Source organism: Schistocerca gregaria, chromosome X (assembly GCF_023897955.1).
Source record: "Schistocerca gregaria isolate iqSchGreg1 chromosome X, iqSchGreg1.2, whole genome shotgun sequence".
NCBI lineage: Eukaryota > Metazoa > Arthropoda > Insecta > Orthoptera > Acrididae > Schistocerca > Schistocerca gregaria.
The window spans coordinates 113,031,796-113,056,095 of record NC_064931.1 but is presented as its reverse complement, the minus strand read 5'-3'; the positions used below and the strand labels follow the sequence as shown (position 1 = coordinate 113,056,095).

The 24,300-nt window shown below is 42.4% G+C and overlaps 1 protein-coding gene across 1 annotated transcript in view; it reads right to left on the bottom strand.

The window, feature by feature from the left end:
- Nucleotides 1-24,300, bottom strand: part of LOC126297920 (uncharacterized) — a 471,898-nt gene that overhangs the window by 221,127 nt on the left and 226,471 nt on the right. The window contains exon 2 of the mRNA XM_049989235.1: nucleotides 3,767-3,885. Coding sequence (XP_049845192.1) covers nucleotides 3,767-3,885 — 119 coding nt within the window. The remainder of the gene's footprint in view (nucleotides 1-3,766; nucleotides 3,886-24,300) is intronic.

The following is a 24,300-nucleotide window of genomic DNA, read 5'->3' as shown; positions in this document are numbered from 1 at the left end:
AATGCCCGAAATAATTTCCAGAGAATGCGTTTCGCACAGTTTCGAATGATGTTTTATGCCTACCTCCGTATTTAAACAGTATTTACACCAACACATAGAAGATGATTTGAAGTCACTACCAACTACAACTGTATGAGTCAGGTACGTTCATAAAAAAGACTCAAGTTTTCTATGAACCTTTCAGCAATTGTATCATCCCAGTTGGGAGGTCGTAAAATATCCTGGTTATTATTTTATTCTGGTTGCCGAAAATGACCTCTACTCATACTAAATCACAGAAACTGTCTACTTCAATTGCGCTAAAACTTAAACTATTTCTAACAGCAACAAACACTCAACAGCCAGCTGTATTTTGCCTATCCCTTCTCAACTCCATTAGGTACTTCGCAAAATTTTCAGTGGAAGTTATCTCCAGCTTTAGCCTGTTTTCAATACCTATAACTATTTGAGCATCAGTGCATTCTGTTAACGCTTGGAGAACAGCTACGACAGTTTATTTACAACTGTTACGGTGGTGGTTCCTAGATCGACGTTCTTCCTGTGTTCGACCTACAGCCTTTGAGACTGAGCGGTTTCTGTGTTTCCCTGTGGCCCTCTAACCGAGAAAAACGCCCAGTCCACGCCACACAACCCCACTACCTGCGTAGTTGCCTCCTACGGTAATGGACTCTTGACCTATTTAGCAAAACCCGAAACCCCACAACCCTATGGTGCAATTTGAGGAATCTGCTGCCTACATGATATGATTCAGACCCCCTATTCGGGTCTGTACCAGAGGTCCTACGACCGTGCAGCAAATGGTAAGCTCTGCTTTCATCTCGCAAGCAAGACTGGCAGCCTTTACCACTTGTAACAACCGCTCGGAACCAGAGAGTATGTCTTCCGATCCAAAGCTACACATATCACTGATACCAACATGACCACCACCTTCAGTTGGCTGCAGCCTGTACTCTTTGTAGCATCCACAAGGACCCTTCCCACAATTGGAATGCCTCGACCCACTTCCCACACGGCGTGCACATTGGCTTTCTTTTCCTCCTTGGCAGCTATGTCTCTATGGGGCCCCATAACGCGCCTAACACTTGAGCGCCTAACACTTGAGCTCCCAACTACCAACAATCCTAACCTCTGTGACCGCACGGATCTTGCAGGCTAAGAGGTTTCCTTTGAATCCGGCTGAAGGACACTGTCAGCCACAGATAGCACCTGAACCTATTTGTCAGCCTATACGTGGGGGGGGGGGGGGGGGGGCGGGGGGAGGAAGAGGGCTTACGTTCGGTCCCCCAGGAAGTCTTTTGCTGCCTTCTACTCCCTGAAGCGACCTCCCACTCCACCACATGTGAAGGGTCAACCTCAGTGTGAACAGCGACTGGCCTGCCAACCGGTGCTGACCGATCGGAGGATTCGTAGGTAGTTCTTGACATCCGTTGGATCCCCATGGTCGGTCCACAACAGTGACGCCCATCCCCTGGAGCCTGAAGCTTTTTAACCGTATCCAATACAGCCTCGAGCTGATAGCGAAGTCTCACCATCTCAGCTCACAACAATCACAGTCCCTGCCCATGCTAAAGAGGATGGAAAACTCCACAGACAAGCGACTATCGACACTCGCTACTAAACTCTACAGTAGACACTGACGAAAAATCAAGAACTGTATTTAATAAAACAGATTAACACGCAGATATTCAAGATCTAAGCTATGTAAGCAAACAGGTGAGACTAAATAATTCGCTCCTGGTCAGGAACTTGTAAAATACCACAAAAGCGGCTACTTTCAGACACAAACGAAAACGCGAGAACTTTGTTTGTTAAATAGTAAATTCACACGCAGAAATTCATAAACTACAGCACCAACCGTCAACTGGAACATCAGGCTCCATCAGCAGAGTGAGGTCCAGTGTTCGAAGAGCGATTCTGGCATCGCACTTTATGACATCCAGCCACAGATTCACTGAATTGCTCACATCACTCCATCGATAATAGTGAGCACAATTACCGCCTTGGCATGGTAGGACCATCACAACCTAGAAGTTGAGATACATGATCGTTTCCCTTCCCAACGTTCGCCAGCGCATTCCCATCTGGATGGCTCTTTGGCTTTCTGTACAGACTAACAATCACTATAACTGGTGTGTAGGCAGGTGGGCACAAATTTCAGATACATGATTATTGACCAATTGTGACCCTCACCGAGTACCGAAAATCGCCAGTCAATAGCTCGCTTTTCTGAGTTTCGTAGTTAAAGTTAAAGACTTTTAACTCTCGTAATTTCATGATTTATTTAGATGCTTGTGCATTCTAATGTTTTTGTCATAAACTAAAGAGTTCACGTAAATTCTGCATCTGATTCGAATAGATGTTACATCACTTATCATATTTAATATATTCCAATGGGAAAATACAAATTCCCCACCTTAAGATTCACTGCTAGAGCCGCGATGTTTCATTGCGTTAATCAATCCGTTGCGTACATTTATTCCAGTAGTGGGTCTACAAGATGTGTCTGTATAGCGATTAGTTCTGATTCAGTTAAATTCATTAGCACATGCGCAGGTGTTTGCGTATTATTGAAAAGGAAACAGTTATATGTCACTGCTACCAACAGAAATACGTAAAATCAATAACTTTTACTAGAGCACCTTTGTATTTAATTAGGTGCTGCTATTGCATTGGCAATAAGTACGTATACAAACTAGGAAAATCTGCGTTTATCATCTGGCGTTTTCTAGGAATTAGGAAGTCCTTCACATCACGTGATAACTAACTGTTAGACTACACCGAATTGCTTTGTGTAATAACTTTATAATTTTCGAGTGCTTGGCAGAATATGATAATATTATCATTAGTAAGTTAGTTAAAAGGATAAGTTTTTATAACACGTTAGCCGGCGGTGTGGCAGAGCGGTTCTAGGCCCTTCAGTCTGGAACCGCGCGACTTCTACGGTTGCAGGTTCGAACCCTGCATCGGGCATGGTTGTGTGTGATGTCCTTAGGTTAGGTAGGTTTAAGTAGTTCTAAGCTCTAGGTGACTGATGACCTCAGATGTTAAGTCCCATAGTGCTCGGAGCCATTTGAACCATTTTTTTAATAACACGTTATCAGTTACCAACTTTCGTGGCACGAATATCTTCGGCAGAGTGAGTGCCTGCGAGTGTGATGATTTACCTGAAGATGGGTGAAATGATCGACTCTTTCTCTGAGGTATTTTGAATGTGTAGATCTATATAGACGGCACATCTGATGTACATACGTGTGCCATTGGAAGTGTTCATTTCAGCCACAGAAGTGCAATTTTCGAATGCATGGACCATGTTTTGTTGTGGTATACCCTGTATTCCTGTTCAGGGTAATCACAAGTCGTATTGTCTATGCTTCACCCATACCAGAATTACACTCATTTTGTACATTTCAAACTAGTTTTTATTACGAATTCTTTTCCTGGGATGTTTCATCAATAGAAACATTATTTTCCGTGGTGTATTTACTTTCTTCCCTTTTCCTTCTGTTTTTGTGTACACTTAAGTAAAAACTGTTATGTATCTGACATAGGGAAATACCATTTGCTTCTGGTAGCAATAAATGAATACCAACAGCCTACATATCTACAACAGCTCGGAAGAACTCCAGTGATGAAGAAATGTGGACACAGTGCAGACGTCTGTACAACAAATGTTCCCGAAATACATGCCACGACGTACCTGAAAAAGTAACAGGAAAGTACGGAAAATTGCTTGAACGAGGATGAAAAATCTACAGGTAAGACTTACGGCTTCAGCAAAGCGCCAGTTAAGCTACAAGGCGCAGAACCGGGCCAAGTTGGTCCGTTGTATACCGGCAGCAAGTCACGGTACGGAGTGTAAGCAGGAAGCAATCTCCGACAGTATACCTGAAACCAAAGTGAACACTGATTTAGTTGAATGATAACATTCTTTGTCAAAACATGAAATATAATGTATATATAATACGCATTAGAAGCACAATTAATTAATGATGCGCGTAATCAGATTTTCAGGATAGATTTCTGGTGCTGAGAGAAATGTAGTGTTCGCGAACTCATCCGTGCCATATAATGTCGCTGTCAGACCTCTTCCGATCTCTTATCACTCACCTTCTCATAGAACGATGAGATCTTATTTTATGTAGGGTCCCAGTCATTGTGTAATGCATCAATTTCTAGGCGTACGAGTGCGTTACGATATTCTCGAATCGTTGATTGAGCCCCTAAATCGAAAGGAACCCTTTACAAAATTACCCCAGTGTCCTAATTCTCTATATCTACGGTAAGTTCAAGCTTGGAAGTAAATGAGTATCTGAAAAGTTGATTATTAATATCCAGAAGTGACAATTTGTCACCTACTTCCTTAAGGAGAATGTTTCCTTCGTCCTCTGAAATAAATAACGTAGAAGACTTGGGACTCTATTACATACATCCGCGCACGGTTTGTAGATTCAAAAATGTGAAAGGGTACATCCCACAAACGCTACGAAACATGAGAGAATTTGAAATACACTCAGAATTAACACATACGTTTGAATGTACATACAAGAAACTTCCTGCCAAATAAGTACACTATTAGTAGAAATGTAATATTTACAAATGTACTGTTAAATCATTTAATCTCATCTCGGAATAGACTACTTCAAGAACACAGGGAAACTTTACTGAAACTACAACACAATAGGCTTACAAAAAGTTGCATGTCTAGCAGCTGCGAACAGAAAACTTTGGAGGTATATCAATATCCTAAGAAAAAGGATGCTAAGCATGAACTTCAAAATTTGTTTATATCAGTGTACTAAAATGCCAGTATTGTTGCTAACATATGCGACTTTAACTTTTAGGGTGATGGACGTCGAAAATCTATCAATATTCGAAAGGGAAACATCGTGAATAGTATGTTGAGCTGTAATAGAACAAGACGCCAGAGACTGGTGGATTAGAAACAAATTTAAGGACTGTGTGAGGTTTTTGAAACATCTTAAGTTGGTCACAGTGTTGAAGAGCGTTTAGCTTGGTTCATCAGGATGTAATAATGTCTAAGAAGAATGCTTGTTAATCTATTATTCAGGGCCACCTTACAAGGTAAAGAGTTATCGGCTTGACAGGGAACACTTTCTCTTTTACGCCAGCAAATACCATTTTTTTCGACCTCACCTTTCAGATTAATGCTCGATGCTCAATGATTCTACCGTTAGTAGATTCTATACACTGGAATGCTCTTTTGATATATCTATAATACCCGTTATCTTCCATACACAAAAATGTCATTCTGGCAGGTCATTAAAATACCATTCAATAAAATACGAACAATCTTTCGAGCAGATCAACTGACTTGGCGATTTATTGCACAATGTCGCTGTATGGTTGCTGTTTCGCTTGTGGCGCACAGTGATGGATCCACATCTGACTGCCAGAAATTCTTTGTTTTGGACGTTTTATCACAAATTAAATTTCTTATGAAGTTATTAAAGTTTTATAATGAACGTGTCCGTTTACTGACATTTGTTAAAGAGTGGGTGATTAAATTCAGTTGTTGTTGTATTTCTCTTGCAGAAGATGCACATGAATGATGTCAAAATCTTTCAAATACAGATGAAAAAATACTGGAAGCTAACTGTGTATTAAAAATGTATGAAATAACTGCATCCTCGACATATCAGGATAAATAGTATGAAAAATTTAATATGAAGAATTATCTAAAAGGAAATTGTTGGAAAGAAAATTCTTAGTGTCGTCTCGATCGTTTTGAAACCAATAAAACAGACGTCGTGCTACTATTTGTTACTGTTACTGTTACGATAGGGGTGCAATTTACTCTACCATGGAAAAAGCAACAAAACTGTCAGTGGAGTCTCACGAAGTCGTTTTCGTCTGGTGGAAAAGTTACTATCTTCTGGGACACAAAACGGATTCTTGTTATTGGTTAAGTTGAATTGTTAAGACAGTAATTAGTAAATCTATGCCAGACAAACGGAATTTAAGAATAACTGAAGAAGATCCGTGTATTTCGTAACTTCATCAGGACAATATACCCATCATAAAGATCATTTGTCAGTGAGAAAATAAAGGTACTTCTCTTTGATACGTTAACTTAAACCAATGAAGTTTGTGACTGTAAGTGTTTAGGGTCCAACGAAAGTCTTACGATTTTCATTGGTGTATGTTTTGTAGGTCTTCAGCGATGATATACACCAACTGGCAAAGTGTCAGACGAATTGTATTGAGTTATAATGGCATTGCGTCCAATCAAAGGTGTGCTTTCGACGTAATAACCACTGACTTTGGCTGCCACGCCGACAAATTTTGACCTTGTCCACGCATTTTCTGAATGGATGGGTGCAGGGTGGAAGTGTTTGCTGAATCGTGCTCAGGTTTGTCCTTCTGATTTGTTCTTGGGTTGAATCACGAACAGGGTATAAAGTCCGTAAATACCAGATTAAGTGAAAACTTAAAGCAGTAGATGGCTATCCTGCAAGTTCGTTACAATATGTCTTAAATTTTGAGGATTATTGATGTTCAACAGAAATCTTATCTTACGTTTTACATTAACGTCTTGGCGACGCCAAGGTCGTTAAAAACTGAGCCTTAGCTTAGTTGAACAAGGTTCGAGGAAGAAGTTGACAGTGAGCTGTGTTAAATAATCATTTTGAAACTCACTTTAGGTAATTTATGACCAAAGTATTCCGACGTGGAATTGTACTCTGGTCATCAACTCTAAGGAAGAAGGAATAGTATAGTTTCACTTCACGTCTACATATAGCTCACTTCTTACTAAGCACAAATGGACAAGGATAGAGACGAGAACTGACAGCGCCATTGCTGAAGTACGAATCACGACATTCAGCTGAAATAATTCAGAGAAACCAACATAAGAATTATATCCGGGTAGGCAAATACGGACGTTTGAATCCACTTTTCCAGAACTTCATTGACTTACCCGCTTTAGCCATTACACCCCAGTGGCCTCGCTACTTTTTTTATACGGTAGGCATTAGCAGATTCATCAGGGTTTCAGCACTTAACATCATTGTGCACAGGAGAAAGATAGTTCACTTTTTTGATACATCAGGTATTCAGCGTACTCGCGAAACGAATGTCTCTGATGCAGATATAAATGAGATGTCAAGAGTTTACACATACACGTATTTCTCTCCCAGAATTCAGTTACTTTGATAAGAAGAAGGTGGAAGAAATTAGGCTTCTTACAGAAGTTATGTAGGTAAAAAGTTATACCGTAGTGAGGAATTATCTGTGTTCAGAGTTTTTTCTCCACTGGGAAATTCTACTGGGAAACTGCTAGCAGAGTGAAGGTAATTGTGAGGCGCATCTCGTCGGCACGTAATTTCTGGCAGATTTCTCATATAAAAAGAAGAACGAAACTTTCTTTGTCACTCGAGAGATGGAATTAAGGCAGCTTGTAAGGCTATAAAGAGTATAGCGGTATGAAGAGTTCCTGTGAAAAACGGTCCAGTTACTAACAGTTCCACCAACTAGCCATCTTGAAAGCAACTTTTATTTTTCCTATTCAGTAAACGTAATTGATCTACTGCTCTACCAGTGTTCTGTATATGTGACGCAAGGAAATCACGGGAAGTGAACGACAAATTTGAATATTTCATGGTCGCTTTGTTCCAAATTATCTTTTCGTGGATGCTAAATGGAACAATTCCTTTGTGACATCAGGGAAACAAAATAAGACATTTACAAAATATGTCGTCGATAACAGCATTTATCATTTATAGACAGTGAAACATTCGAAATACTATAGTAAAACGAAGGCTCGTGACAAAATCTGATATCACAGGCAGCAGTCGACCAACTGCGTTATCACAGCAGTGCTCATGGACCAAATATCGTTAACTGTAAGCGAAGAAGCCACAAGAAGCCATCAAGTAAGTGTATTTGATCCTTGGAACCAAAGAAATGGTTTAAATGGCTCTGAGCACTATAGGACTTAACATCTGAGGTCATCAGTCCCCTAGCACTTAGAACAACTTAAGCCTGAATTACCTAAGGACATCACACACAACCATGCCCGAGGCAGGATTCGAATTTGCGACCGTAGCGGTCGAGCGGTTCCTGACTTAAGCGCCTAGAACCGCTCGGCCACCACGGCCGGCGAACCAAACAACAGCACCAGTTGCCGCACGATCGGTTTCGACCACCAAGGCCATTTTCAAGTGGTTATCTGAACAATATTGGGAAGCAGGCTACACTGGAATATGTTATATGAAAATGATGTAACAATAAACATTGACGTAACAAACATTATAAAATAAATAATTTTAAATAAAACTAGACCCCAAAGATCACAAGTTTCTTCAGAATACAACTGAAAAATACTGTGATGATCCTGTACGAAGTTTAAAATTTGTTTTTTTTTTCTTTTATGGTAATCTTTACTACTATATAAAGACAAGACGTTGTTACCAAAAATCTCGGAAACGACTTTACAGATTTACTTCTAATTTTCACACGATGGTCTGGTGAACATTATAGAACAGGTTAGCCAACACATTGGAATAACACTAAGAAGAAGAGTATTTTTGTGCAGCGGTACACTTCTTAAGTGGAACAATACCTACTGACATTAACAAACTAAAAGTAGTGGTTCAAATGGTTCAAAAGGCTCTGAGCACTATGGGACTCAACTGCTGTGGTCATTAGTCCCCTAGAACTTAGAACTACTTGAACCTAACTAACCTAAAGACATCACACACATCCATGCCTGAGGCAGGGTTCGAACCTGCGATCGTAGCAGTCGCACGGTTCCGGAGTGCGCGCCTAGAACCGCGAGACCACCGCGGCCGGCTAAAAGTAGTGTAAATTAGACTGTCAGTGGTGTTTTTGCAGGATTCTAGAGCGAGTCGTTTACGAGATGTCGAGTTTTGAAAAGTTTCCACACAGACTCTTGTACAATACCTATGGAAGCACACACTAGAGCACAACAAGTACATACACTAGTTATGTGGATTCTCACCAGTAACGAGACAATTGACTATAGCAGGTTTTGTTCGAAACGACCACTGGCAGCAATACACGTTTCCAGTCTGGTATGGAAAGACTGCTACACACTTGCTAGCATTTCAGCGGAGATGTCGGAGAGGGCTGCAATAATACGTCGTTGCATATCATCGCGCGTAGTTGGTCTGTCCTTATAGGCAGCGTCTTTCAGCTTTCCCCACAGAAAAAAATTTACAGCCGTTAAATCCGGGGAACGGGCCGGCCAGTGTACACGTCTTCTGCGTCCAATCCAACGCTTTGAAAACAATTCGTGAAGACATGCTGTAGTACATTGTGCACTATGGACTAGACAGCCATCACGTTGGTACCACAGGTTCCTCCTAGTCTGCAGAGGAACGTCTTCTATCATCCGTGAAAGACAGTCTTTAGGAGGCTGTGATACTTGTACGCGTCCAGTATTCCGTCTATAAAAAACGGGTCTATGAGACAATGGTTCACTATTCCACAGCACTCTTTTATGCTCTATGGATGCTGACTTTCCACCTGACGAAGCCAACGGGTTTGTAAACAGACCAATAGAGCACGTTTCGGTGGTTTACCTGGACAATATTGGTAAATGTGGTTTCATCAGTAAACAAGATAAACCTACACGATACATCTGGAGTATCCTGTCTTAACTGTCGAGTATGGAAGTTAGCTCGAGTCTAATAATCGTTTTCATGAAGCTCTTGATGGAGAGAAATGTGATATGGATGTAACCTATGTCACTGGAGAGTGCGTAGGACACTTGTCTGACTGATACCACTTCCTCATTTGATTGCGCGGGAGCTAACATGCGGATCGAATGCAAGAGCAGCAATCACATCAATTTCATCCTCTATTACGTTGTCTAGGTGTTAAACTACCACTTTCACGTAACTGGTTCAAGAGGTTGATAAGTGAACAGCGTTTTTCCTACACTCTCCATACACCATTAGAATGTCGGCGTTTCCGGTAAATCTCATCGTCCAATCACTGACTGCCATGTCGCACTTACCCGAAACACACGAGCCCAATGTAAGCAAATATACTCCCGGAAATTGAAATAAGAACACCGTGAATTCATTGTCCCAGGAAGGGGAAACTTTATTGACACATTCCTGGGGTCAGATACATCACATGATCAAGAACCACAGGCACATAGACACAGGCAACAGAGCATGCACAATGTCGGCACTAGCACAGTGTATATCCACCTTTCGCAGCAATGCAGGCTGCTATTCTCCCATGGAGACGCCTCAGTTGGACCAGCGTTAGTGCTGGACGTGCAGACCGCGTGAGACGACGCTTCATCCAGTCCCAAACATGCTCAATGGAGGACAGATCCGGAGATCTTGCAGGCCAGGGTAGTTGACTTACACCTTCTAGAGCACGTTGGGTGGCACGGGATACATGCGGACGTGCATTGTCCTGTTGGAACAGCAAGTTCCCTTGCCGGTCTAGGAATGGTAGAACGATGGGTTCGATGACGGTTTGGATGTACCGTGCACTATTCAGTTTCCCCTCGACGATCACCAGAGGTGCGCGGCCAGTGTAGGAGATCGCTCCCCACACCATGATGCCGGGTGCTGTGTGCCTCGGTCGTATGCAGTCCTGATTGTGGCGCTCACCTGCACGGCGCCAAACACGCATACGACCATCATTGGCACCAAGGCAGAAGCGACTCTCGTCGCTGAAGACGACATGTCTCCATTCGTCCCTCCATTCACGCCTGTCGCGACACCACTGGAGGCGGGCTGCACGATGTTGGGGGGTGAGCGGAAGACGGCCTAACGGTGTGCGGGACCGTAGCCCAGCTTCATGGAGACGGTTGCGAATGGTCCTCGCCGATACCCCAGGAGCAACAGTGTCCCTAATTTGCTTGGAAGTAGCGGTGCGGTCCCCTGCAGAACTGCGTAGGATCCTACGGTCTTGGCGTGCATCCGTGCGTCGCTGCGGTCCGGTCCCAAGTCGACGGGCACGTGCACCTTCCGCCGACCACTGGCGACAACATCGATGTACTGTGGAGACCTCACGCCCCACGTGTTGAGCAATTCGGCGGTACATCCACCCGGCCTCCCGCATGCCCACTATACGCCCTTGCTCAAAGTCCGTCAACTGCACATACGGTTCACGTCCACGCTGTCGCGGCATGCTACAAGTGTTAAAGACTGCGATGGAGCTCCGTATGTCACGGCAAACTGGCTGACACTGACGGCGGCGGTGCACAAATGCTGCGCAGCTAGCGCCATTCGACGGTCAACACCGCGGTTCCTGGTGTGTCCGCTGTGCCGTGCGTGTGATCATTGCTTGTACAGCCCTCTCGCAGTGTCCGCAGCAAGTATGGTGGGTCTGACACACCGGTGTCAATGTGTTCTTTTTTCCATTTCTAGGAGTGTATAACGCCGTGCCGAGAAACTACCCAGGCTGAATGGCATAAACAAGTGCCGGCGTGAAAACATTTCGAAATACCTCACAAACGACTCACACAAGAATGCACCAATAAACACCACCGACATTATAATTTATCCTACTTTTAGTTTGTTTATGTAATTAGGCATTGTTACATTAAAAAAGTATGTTTGTACAAAAGTATACTTTCAAAGTATTATTAGAATCTGTTAATTGACTAACAATACGGACCCCTAACTACCAGTCCAGTCGGTGAAACCGCACATCAATAGCACTTTCCATTTTCACAATATCTGCGATAAAAGTTTTAAGTGATTCACCTTTCTTTCTTGTAGCCAGGTTTAGATGCGAAAGCAGAACTATTTCTCTAAGCACGTTCGACATTACCTGAGCCGGCCGGGGTGGCCGAGCGGTTCTACGCGCTACAGTCTGGAACCGCGCGACCACTACGGTCGCAGGTTCGAATCCTGCCTCAGGCATGGATGTGTGTGATGTCCTTAGGCTAGTTAGGTTTAAGTAGTTCTAAGTTCTAGGGGACTGATGGACTCAGCAGTTAAGTCCCATAGTTCTCAGAGCCATTTCAACGGTTTGAACACTACCTGACTGACACCATTCCAGGACGTTGGATTCGAAGGGGAAAAGCAGAAAAAAAACTTCATCGCGGGTGGCCTCCCAGACCTCCAGCCTTCAGAACTTTCGAATTTTATCAGTGAGGTTACGTAAAATACCGCGTTTCTAGCCCCCCCCCCCATGCCCTACACTCCTGAAAGTCAGCGACGTCGCACTGTAGAAGCAGTGAATTCGATAACGAGAGACCAGATGCTTCGTGTGTGGCAGGAAATGAGACACCATTTTGATATTTGCCGTGAAACATACGGTGCTCAAATTAAATGCATAAAAAATTTGAACTTTTCTCTTTCCAGGAATATTGAATTATGTTTCTATCTTTTGTAGTCTTGAAACAATAAATGTTTGATATCGGTTTCTTCTTTTTCAATAGCCTTGTATTTGTCACTCAGAAGTAAACAATGTGCGAGTTCTAGTTAAAAAAAGTCATATTGTATGCATTCCCGGGCCACAAGGTGACAATCCCATATCTTTGACACGTCAGACATTAAGTCTTAAACATTTCGTAACATGGGAGCTGTGCTCAGTTAGACGATGACCTTCCCAGAAGACTGCATTACACGAGAAGACTAGGTCTGTCAATCGCAGCTGTGTTGTTGGGAGCGTTGCGCTACTGCCTTCCTCTCACAGTCTGAAAATCCGCTTCTCCCGGAAATTAAAAACTATGCCGCTGAATGTTAAGCAAAAGGAACTGCTTGCGGTGCATCCTGACAAAGCTGGATGCTTCGCAGGAGGAGATTACGCATAGGATCACAGGGCCTCTGAGTGTTGTAAGCGAGACGTATAAATTTGAGACGTATGTATAGAGATGGTACTACAGATAGAGAATTCCTTAGCGCATTACATAGCTAAGATCCATACTATTCCTCTGTCTTTACTTCGGTAAATTTATTATCTTAATTACTGGTTATTTCCATCATTATTAATTTGCAATACCGAGTACGAAAACTTTGCAATGGCTGAAAGCTAAATAATGAAAAATTACACTGAGCAAAACAACTGAACGGCCACTTTTTTGGAACCCATTATTATTTCCCATTGCGACGCTGTAGTCTGAAATTTCGCTCAGAGGTGCCGAGAACGTTCCTCTGTGGTGGTGCAAAAGCGTGCATCCCCGGACTCGGCGGCGCTTCGAGCAGCTACCAGTCGAAGCATGCGAAGAAATGGCCAGAGCTCAGAAGTTAATGTCAGACGAAAGATGTATTAATGATGTCACGTTGGCACCACGTTTTACTGCAATTCTGCCCAACGCCAAAGTGGACGCGTCACACAGTGTCAAGTTTGTCATACTCACTCTCACACACATGTCACCCCTTCTCTTTTTCGCCTCTGCGGTGGAGGTCAGAACCATGATGTCCAGCCTTTAAATTACGCGGTTTCCTTATTGATGGCTGTGGATAAACCGAAGCTCAGAATCGAGATGAAAAGGTTTCATGGGGTGGCAAGAAGGAGGAAATCAATGAAACAATCCGTTTCCTATGGCCGTTGGTTTTAATACAATTCGCGCTCGAAAACGACAGTTTGCAGTGCGACGTACAAGATGACATTCTTGACAAATTTGACTATTGCTGCCACCCCCCACCCCCCGCTGGGCATTTCAGCTCTATTCTATAGACACTGCGGGCCTGCAAACCCACTGAACGTTATTACACCCCTTTGGAGTGTAGCATGACAGCAATTTTTGCTCTCCGATACAGAGCGGAACCACTAGGGGCCGTTCAGAATAATTCAACGAAATTTGAACGTAATCCGAAGCATAAAAATGTTTTCATTCTTTTCCATCTCTCCTGCTTTGCGCCCTCCTATGGCATGATCACAGGTGGGTTCCACTGACACTTGCGTGAGTAAAATGGCGAAGTGTTCCTCTAGACCCCACAGTTTGGCAACATCCTTGGCGCAACCCGGTCATATTTGTTGGTCAATTTAAAAGTACTTCTGTATAGAGATATTCACTCACTGATCCCTGTACTCTGATCATCCATTGTAAGGAAGTGGGATAGTATAGTTTCACTTCACGCCTACATATAGCTCACTTCTTACTAAGCACAAATGGACAAGGATGGAGAAGGGAACTGGCAGCGCCATTGCTGAAGCATGAATCACGACATTCAGCTGAAATAATTCAGAGAAACCAAAGGACGATTTATGCCAGGGTATGCGAATACGGGCGTTTAACTCCACTTCTTCGGAACTTCACTGACTTACCCTCTTTTGCCGTTGCACCCCAGTGGCTTCGCTACATTTTTTTACTTCGGTAGGCCTTAGCAGATTTATCAAGCTTCCAGCACTAAACGTCTTTATGTGAAGGAGAAAATTTGTTCATTCTTTTTATACATTAGGTATTCACCGTACTCTCGAAACTAATGTCTCTACTGCAGATATAAATGAGGTGTCAAAAGTTACTTAGATAAGAAGACGGTGGAAGAAATTAGGCTTCTCACAGACGTTATGTAGGTACAAAATTATACCCTAGTGAGGAATTATCTGTGTTCAGAGTTTTTTCTCCACTAGGAAATTGCCAGCAGAGTGAAGGTAAGTGTGGGGCGCATCTCGTCGGCACGTAATTTCTGGCAGATGTCTCATATAAAAAGAAGATCGAAACTTTCTTTGCCACTAGAGAGATGGAATTAAGGCAGCTTGAAAGGCTATAAAGAATATAGCGGTATGATAAATTCCTGTCAAAAACGGACTTGTTACTAACAGTTCCACCAACTATCCATCTTGTAAGCAGCTTTTCTTTTTCCTATTCAACAAACATAATTGATCTACTGCTCTACCAGTGTTCTGTATCTGTGACGCAAGGAAATCACGGAAATGGTCGATAAATTTGAATATTTAATCATCGAAAATGGTTCAAATGGCTCTGAGCACTGTGGGACTCAACTGCTGTGGTCATTAGTCCCCTAGAACTTAGAACTACTTAAACCTAACTAACCTAAGGACATCACACACATCCATGCCCGAGGCAGGATTCGAACCTGCGACCGTAGCAGTCCCACAATCATCACTTTGTTGCAAATTATCTTTTCGTGGATACTAAGGAGAACAATTCCTTTGTGACAGCAAGGAATCAAAATAAGACATTCACAAAATATGTCGTCGATAACAGCATTTATCTTTTATAGACGGTGAAACATTCAAAATACTATAGTAAAACGAAGACTTGTGACAAAATCTCCTTATCACAGGCAGTGCTCATGGAACAAATATTGTAACTGTAAGCGAAGAAATCACAAGAAGCCATCACGTAAGTGTATTTGATCCTTGGAAGCAAAGAAATGGTTCAAATGGCTCTGAGCAATATGGAACTTAACAGCTGAGGTCATCAGTCCCACAGAACTTAGAACTACTTAAACCTAACTAGCCTAAGGACATCACACAAATCCATGCCCGAGGCAGGATTCGAACCTGCGACCGTAGCGGTCGTGCGGTTCCAGACTGAAGCGCCTAGAACCGCTCTGCCACCACGGCCTGCGAACCAAACAACAGCACCACATGACTGATTTCGACCTCCAAGGCCATTTTCAAGTGGTTATCTGAACAATATTGGGAAGCAGGTTACACTGAAATAAGTTATATAAAAAAGAATGTAACATCAATCATTGTCGTAACAAACATAGCAAAATAAATAATTTTAAGTAAAACTCGTCTAGAAACATCACAAGTTTCTTCAGAATACAACCAAAGAATACTGTGATGATCCTGTACGAAGTTTAAAATTTGTCTTTTTTATCTTTTATGGTAATCTTTACTACTAGATAAAGACAAGACGTTGTTACCAAAAATCTCGGAAACTTCTTTACCAATTTACTTCTAATTTTCACACGATGCTCTAATGAACATTATAGAACAGGTTAGTCAACATATTAGAATAACAGCGTTGAAATCACAGAGTTTCCTTATGGGTGGCCGTGGATAAACCGACGCTCAGAATCGAGATGAAAAGGTTTCGTGGCGTGGCACGAAGGAGGACGTCAATGAAACCAGCCGTTCCCTAGGGCCGTTGGTTTTCATACATTTCGAGCTCGAAAACGACAGCTTGAAGTGCGACGAACAAGACGACGATCTTGACAAATTTTACCATTGCTACCCCTTTGGCATTTCAGCTCCACTCTATGGACATTGCGGGCCTCCTAACCCACTGAATGTTATCACACCCCTTTGGATTATAGCATGAGAGCAATTTTTGCTCTCTCATACAGAGCGGAACCACTAAGGGCCGTTCAAAATAATTCAAGGAAATTTGAACGTGATCCGAAGCATAACACCCCATAGTTTGGCAACATCCTTGGTGCCACCCTAGCATCTTTATTGGTCACTTTAAAAATATCTCTGTACAGAGTTATTCACTCACTGATCCCTGCATGCAGGCGGGATGGTCAACCCACTCCACACTATACGTGGTTCCACCCGAACACCTTTGTTGGTCACTTTAAAAATATCTCTATATAGAGATAGTCACTCACTGATCCATGCATGCAGGCGGGATGGTCATTTCACTCCACACTAGAGCCTGCAGACCGCATGCGAAATCAGAAGGGCGTTGAAAGGATTGCGTATCTGGCCGGCGTGTAGAGATAGGTAGATTGATGTCTCTGTACAGATTCCTTTTTAAAGTGTCCAACAAATATGTAAAGGTGGCACTGATGGTGTTGCCGAAATGGTGCGGGTGGATGGGGGGTGCGGTCTTAGACATGTCCTTTGCCGTTTTGTTCTTGTAACAGCGCCTAGTGGTTTCACCCTGCACGTCAAAAAAAACTTACAGACATTTTAAACACCAAACGGTATTGGTAATTTCATTGGGTTTGCAGCCTGACGAAAAGTGCTGAATCGTCTGGGGGTGGCAAAATTTGTCAGGAACGTCGTCCTGTACATTGGACTGCAAAACAGTCACTTTCGAGCTCTAAATGTCTGAATTTAACACCCTGATGGAAAGTGTGGTTTCATTGGCGCACTTTATGCCCCCTCCTGAGGTGTTATCTGTCGATTTTAGGCGGTGATGTGTTAGAAATGTTTCTTTCTGCCAACAATACGAAACCCGCGTGATTTCAGGGCTAGGTGTCACGGTACTGATCTCCATCGCAAAGATTTCAAGACAAGGCGTGATATTTGGGTAAGAAGGAATGCGACGCCACTCCATTGTAAGACAGATCAACAGGGGCATTGGGCAGAATGGAGGAGAAATTTGGTGCCGACGTGACATCACTGACCCACCTTACACTTCACATGAACTTCAGCGCTCTGAACGTTTATCGCACATGTGCACGCTTTGCTGTTGGAAGTGTCTCCGTGCCGAGGATGACGTCACAGTGCGCCAGGACTTCACACCATTACAGAGGGGATGCATTCCCCTTCATGGCAAGCCATCCTTGGCTTATATTTCAACAAGATAATGCCAGCTCGCACGGGGCAAGAGTTTCTAGTGCTTGTCTTCGTGCTTGCCAAACCACATCTCGACTAGCAAGGTCTCCGTATCTCTCCCATTTGAGACATTTGGAGGAGTATGAGCAGGAGCCTCCAACCACCTGGAGATTTTGACAATCTAATGGGCGAATTAGACAGAATTTGGCACGATATCCCTCAGGGGGAGATGCAGAAACCCCAGCAATCAATGTCAAGCCGAATAAGAGCTTGCATAACAGCCAAAGGTGGGCGAACTCGTTTCTAACTTATTCAGTTTGTCGAGCGCTTTCTCTTGAATAAATCATGCAGCGATTTCCGTCCCTTTAGGATAATTCCTTCTTGGGGTATCCCTTTTTTTTGCTCGAGTGTATTAATACATCTAAATTTCCGGACTTCCTGCAAGTTGTATATTCATCAAGGAGGAACTGCTTGTGAGTCCAAACCCTTCGTGTGCATGGGCATGGATGTGTATGACGTCCTTAGGTTACTTAGGTTTAAGTAGTTCTAAGTTCTAGGGGACTGGTGACCTCAGATGTTAAGTTCCATAGTGCTCAGGGCTATTTGAACCATTTTTTATGTGAATGCCCTACGTCTGTGTGTTGTTCTGGTAAGTTCTATCCACAGGCCGCTAACACTTAGCCACAGGCCGAGCGTTTTGAATCAATGATCAGCCCGGAGACACGTATCCGATTATAGCGGGAATGAAAGATTCGTCCAGCTGTCCTTTTTAAGTATCATAAATCACTTCTACAGGGCCGCTGCACTATTCCACACATAGACATGTCCCGCTGGTATAGTTCTGCTCTGAAGATCTAAACGTCGACAGGACGGAAAATCTGTACGTCTTCCTTTTCTTTTGCCATGTAAATGCTCTCGTGTGTCACAGACTAATGTTGCCTGTTAGTAGAACGTAAATATGTCGCAGAAAAATGTCAGTTTGCTGTTAAAAACAAAAGTGTAGGAATAAATTAAAGTCAAGGTTTCGTATCGTGGATAAAACAACTCTTATGGTTTGGATTTATGCAATTTTGAGATAGAGAAGACTTTAATTGCTTACACATGTTACGTTAAAAGTTTCATCTGTCTGTTATTAGTGATACACCACACTGTCTAATTCATTTAGAAAAATTACCTAATACTAATTAAGAGAAGTAGCACGTATGCATGTTAATGGGATGCCATTCACTGTATGGCCAGTTGTGGAGTATGTATGTAGACGTAAATAAGGGAGTAGACAAGAGGAGGTCCGCAGAACACGTTCCACACTCGTTGTTGGGAAATTCTGTTCACAGACGGCCGAAAGACAAAAATCACGGTAGTAAGGTAACAGAATATAATACAGAGTGGATGCAAAATAAACAGCTGAAAGGAAAACAAATGAACTAGTTTAGGAAAAAATGATTTATCTGAAGCATTAAAAGAGCTTTATAGGAAGGAACCCAGCGATTAACGTGACGGTGACGGTAGCAAAGTGTGTACGCAGCCAACACGTCCATACGTGATGGCTTCTTATTATTCTGGGAATAAAGGAGACAAAATTTCGTTAGCTTGAAGGACAAACTGTTCTGGTGTTTCAGTAAAAAAAAAAGTGCCAGAAAGTTTCAGTTTAAAATGAAATAATATATTACATTACAAAACAACCAAGCGCATGCAATGATAACAAGGGCTTGCAAGAAAATGGGTACATTCGTATGCCTTGTCCACATATACAAAGACTAAATCAATATACGTTTTGCATAATGTGGTCGAAAACAACAGCGGTGTAATTACAGAACGGAAAGTAACATGTAATCTCAACAAAAACTTTACGTTTGAGAACTATTTTAAAATAATACCTTCTAAAAGTTAAAATTTTTGCTTTTCTTCGATACAATGTGATAAGCCAATGTGACAGAGACATTGAGAATTATTTGACTCATTTCTGAAAGATGTGTGAGATTCAGGACAACTTTAGGAACTACTTTCTCAGACTGAATCACATCCAGAATGAAGATATAACAAAGAACCTTGTCATGTACTAAGCGTGAGTATTAAACGGACAGCAAAGCAAGTTGTGGAAATTTTGAATGGCTAGGATAGAGATCTGAAGAGAAACTAAAATGACCCCTTAGCCCTAAACTATAAAGCAAACAGTAATGATTATCCTAGCACTCTGTTTGGCTAAGCGAATGGTCCTTGAACTTAAGAATCTATAATACTAAAAATGATGCACATTTGGAATATACCGTAAACCCACCACAACAGACTGTATTATCAACAATCATTCCTAGCCAAAAAAAAAGAGCTTATTTTAATTCGATGGTACACCAGCTGGTTATCCTACCTTTGGGCAATAAAGACACCAAGAAGAAACTAAGCATCTGACAGGAAATTGCTACTAGAAATGGGTTTAAATCAGATATAATAACGAAACTGTTCGAGAAAAAGAAAAGGAACAATATAGATATCAGCACAATTGAGGTCACTCTGGATAGAGGAGAAAAGGTTATAAAAAAGAAGAAGTATGCTTCCATCGCATATTTAGGTGCCATGTCAGATAGAATTGCTAAGACATGTGAAAAAACTGAGGTTCAGATAGGCCTTCATACTAATAATAAGTTACATAACATCCTTAGACATAAGTAAAACTAACCATACGAATAGATCAGGAGTATATAAAATTGTATGTGAAACCTGTAATAAATATTATTTTGGGCAAACGGGACGCTCCTTCACTAATCGGTTCAAGGAACATATTAGGAAAATCAAGTGAAACACATCAACCTTTAGTAAGCACTTACGAGATAATGATCACCAAGTGGGATTGATTTCTAAATCTTTACAAATACTTCATTCCTTACCTAAAGGTAAGAAAATGAATATATTGGAAGAAATTGAGATACATGAAAATATAATTAACTCCCAACTGAAATTCTCAATGACCAGTTGGAACTAAGCAATTAAATGGTTTTAGATAATTTTAGATCTATTTTGTTTAAAAGAAAATAACTGTAAATCATTACTATGTTCATTCAACAGTATATAAGCTGGATAATTCTTTTTTTTTAAATACCACAGTAAGCCATCTTAGGCACTGTATGACATTAAAACACTTGATAATGGCACTTTAAAACCAAAATCATGATCGTGTAAATGTAACACTGCAAATAAAATACAGTCTAATCGCGATACTGACTTTAAAGAAATATATGATTGTGGCCCCACAGTATGAAAAAAAATATTGAATATGTAGGTCTTGTAGTTTCAGTTAGTGTATTTTTATGGTGAAAAGACACATGTCTGACATTGGTAGTTTTTTAGTTAACAGGGTGTATATTATCCCGAACGAATTTTTACAATAAATTTTACATTTTACGGTGACAAGATAGAAAATATTTCTTGGAAATTTAATACGTATGTAAGGCAATTTAGTACGTATGTAACGTTGTCAATCAATATAGTGTAATTATACGTACTGTTACAAACTAAATACAAAAGATTCGAACAATTGTTCGACGCAGTTACGGTTTCAGTAAAAACAGTCTGTACAGGTACGATGTAATTCTTAGCTCACATCCTTTATAGTCAACATTTTGTTTCAGAGTCGGGCACAATGCGCTGTTTGAAGGCAACACGGCGTTAAAATGTACTGGAGACAAAAAAGAAAAAAAACTGCAGCTATTACGGAGAGAGGGCCGATAATGGCAGGAGAGCTCCACAAATCCTCTCAAGGTATTAGTCGATGCAGCAGCGCGTACACCAGCAGAGAGTAGTTGCTTGTTGTGCGAACATCCATTTAAGGAGCTTCATCTGCTATCATGAACGCTTTAAAACCCTGTGAGTAGCCCTATAAGCTACGAGACTCTATATACGGCACAACCAGGCTTCTCTATAAAGGCCATGAGACGGTGGTAGATAGCATACTTTTTGAGTAATTTTACAACACTCTTAATCTATTGTGACCCTAATCTACATGGTAAACACGTATGACCAATACCATTGCATATCTGGGGTCATCTACTTCAGAGTAGTAGGTGAGTAATAATTGGAGACGAAATTGTAAGCCTTTATTTCGTCCATTGAACTTGCTTTACAATGTCAGACTATAGAATATAGTTTGCGAAATACAAAAGACTAATCCGGTTGCTATGCACAGTCAGATCCACAAATTATAATAATAAAATGACCGTCACTAGTACTCGATCCCAAAACGATATGGAATTTCAATCCAATAAGAATCCAAGAGAAAATATACGACGGACTAAAATGTTTAAGCAGACTAAAGTGAAGACTAAACGCAACGACTAATATTCACAGTTATGAGACACTCCCATCGAGTCTGTCCTGCCCTATGTAAATGTCTCGCGGACCTCTGCTCGTCTTCACGAACTCCTAAACGATATTAACTACGTTTTCGTCATTTTTTACTCACCATAGTATAACAGTATTCAGCATCAACTCAAAACATAATGTTCCCATAGCCCTTATATATTTACAGGTTCACCTGTTTTACATGTCCTATAATCGTGATAGCAAACATCACATCTTGTCTCCCATGCTTCTGAACCTTGCCCTGCTGACATGTCTAGACTAACAAATACCTCTTTTCTACCAATATCAAACACATTACATACACAATGTGCTCAAAGGTGTCCGGAAACCCCCAAAACATACGTTTTTGATATTAGGTGCATTGTGCTGCCACATACTGCCAGGTCCTCCATGTCAGAGATCTCAGTAGTCATTAGACATCGTGAGAGAGCAGAATGAGGCGCTCCGCGGAACTCACGGACTTCGAACGTGGTCAGGTGATTGGGTGTCACTTGTTTCATACGTTTGTACGCGAGATTTCCACACTCCTAAACATCCCTAGGTCCACTGTGTCCGATGTGATAGTGAAGTGGAAACGTGAAGGGCACACGTACAGCACAGAAGCGTACAGGCCGACCTAGTCTGTTGACTGACAGACACCGCCGACAGCTGAAGAGGGTCGTAATGTGTGGTAGGCAGACATCAATCCAGACCATCATACACGAATTCCAGACTGCATCAGGATACGATGCAAGTACTATGACAGTTAGGTGGGAGGTGAGAAAACTTGGATACCATGACCGAGGGGTTGCTCACAAGCCACACATCACGACGGTAAATTGTTAAACGACGCATCGCTTGGTGTAAGCAGCGTAAACATTGGACGACTGAACAGTGGAAAAACGTCGTGTGGAGCGACGAATCACGGTACACAATGTGCACGATACATGCATGGCAGGGTGTGGGTATGCCGAATGCCCGGTGAATGTCATCCGCCAGCGTGTGTATTGCCGTCAGTAAAATTCGGAGGCGGTGGTGTTATGGTGTAGTAGTGTTTTTCATGGAAGGGTCTTACACCTCTTTTTGTTTTGCGTGACACTCTCACAGCACAGGCCTACATTGATGTTTTAAGGACATTCTTGCTTCCCGCTGTTGAAGAGCAATTTGGGGATGGCTATTGCATCTTTCAACATGATAGAGCACCTGTTCATAGTGCTCCGCCTATAGCGGAGTGATTACACGACAATAACATTCCTATAATGGACTGGCCTGCACCTTATCGAACGTATGCCTGTGAGAGTGGAAGTTGTCATCAAGGCTAAGGGTAGGTCAATACCAAATTGAGTTCCAGCATTACCAATGGAGAGCGTCACGAACTTGTAGGTCATTTTCAGCCAGGTGTCCGGATACTTTTGATGACGTAGTGTATTTCCCTATGTCTATTTTAATTAAATCCCCATAGAAGATAGTGAAATCATCCTAGAAGTCCACTCGACCTATGAAGCCAAGCCTACTCTGCGTTTACAATCGCGGATGAACGCCCCAACTGTATAAGTTCCGTGCCTGATGAAAACGTATTCATCTGCTAACTCGTAAACCCCATTTATCAGTCCGTCTCATACCCTGTACCTTCTTTTCCCATAATTGCTCTCCAATCACACTTTCACATTGAAATCCATACCTAAAATGTTTCCCCATATGCCGTTTCTACCGTCATATCTATGGGATAGAGAGGAACTCTTGTCAAGGAACCTCATACACTCATGGGCCAAAACATTATGACGACCTACTTATAACGACGTTGGTCCGTTTCTGGAACGAAATTCATCAGTGATTCTGGGTGCCATGGATTCGTAGGCTACCAGCGGTTTGTGGCAGCAGATGCCTAAGCACAGGTCATACTCTTCCCGTAATTTCCTGGCGGTTGGTTTGTGAGCGCGGAGTTGGCGCCCTATAGCGTCCCAGGTGGGTTTCATCCGATTCAGATAAGCCGATTTGGATGGCCAAGAGGTCAACGTGAGTTCACTATCACGCTCCTCAAACCATTGCAGCGCAATTCTGGCCTTGTGGCACCGACAGTTGGCTTGCTGAAGGAGCCATCGCTGTTTGGAAAGATACCAATCATAAAAGGTTACAGGTGGTCCCTAATAATGTTCACGTAGTCCACAGCTGTCATGGTACCTTCGATTACTGTCGCAGATCCCATGGAAGCCCAGGTGCGAGTCCCCCATAACGTAATACTGCTCTCATCAGCCTGTGTCATGGCGCGCTACATGTTTCGAGCAGTCGTTCGCCTGGATGACTGCATATCTGGACTCGACCATTGGTCTAGTTCAACAATAAAAGGGATTCATCCGTCCAGGCGAGACGATTTCATTGATCCGCCTGTACCCTGTCGTCAGATCTGCCACAGACCGCCGCCTATCCTGCGTAAGATGCTCCGATCCCTATGTTTTGTAATGAGTTGTGGATGTCCAACTTCTTGTCGCCTACTCGTGGTTGCAGCATTCTTCAACCACTTGCCATAGATGTACACGACAGCAGCACGACTAACTCAGCCGTTTCCGAGATGCTCGCTCCCAGGCA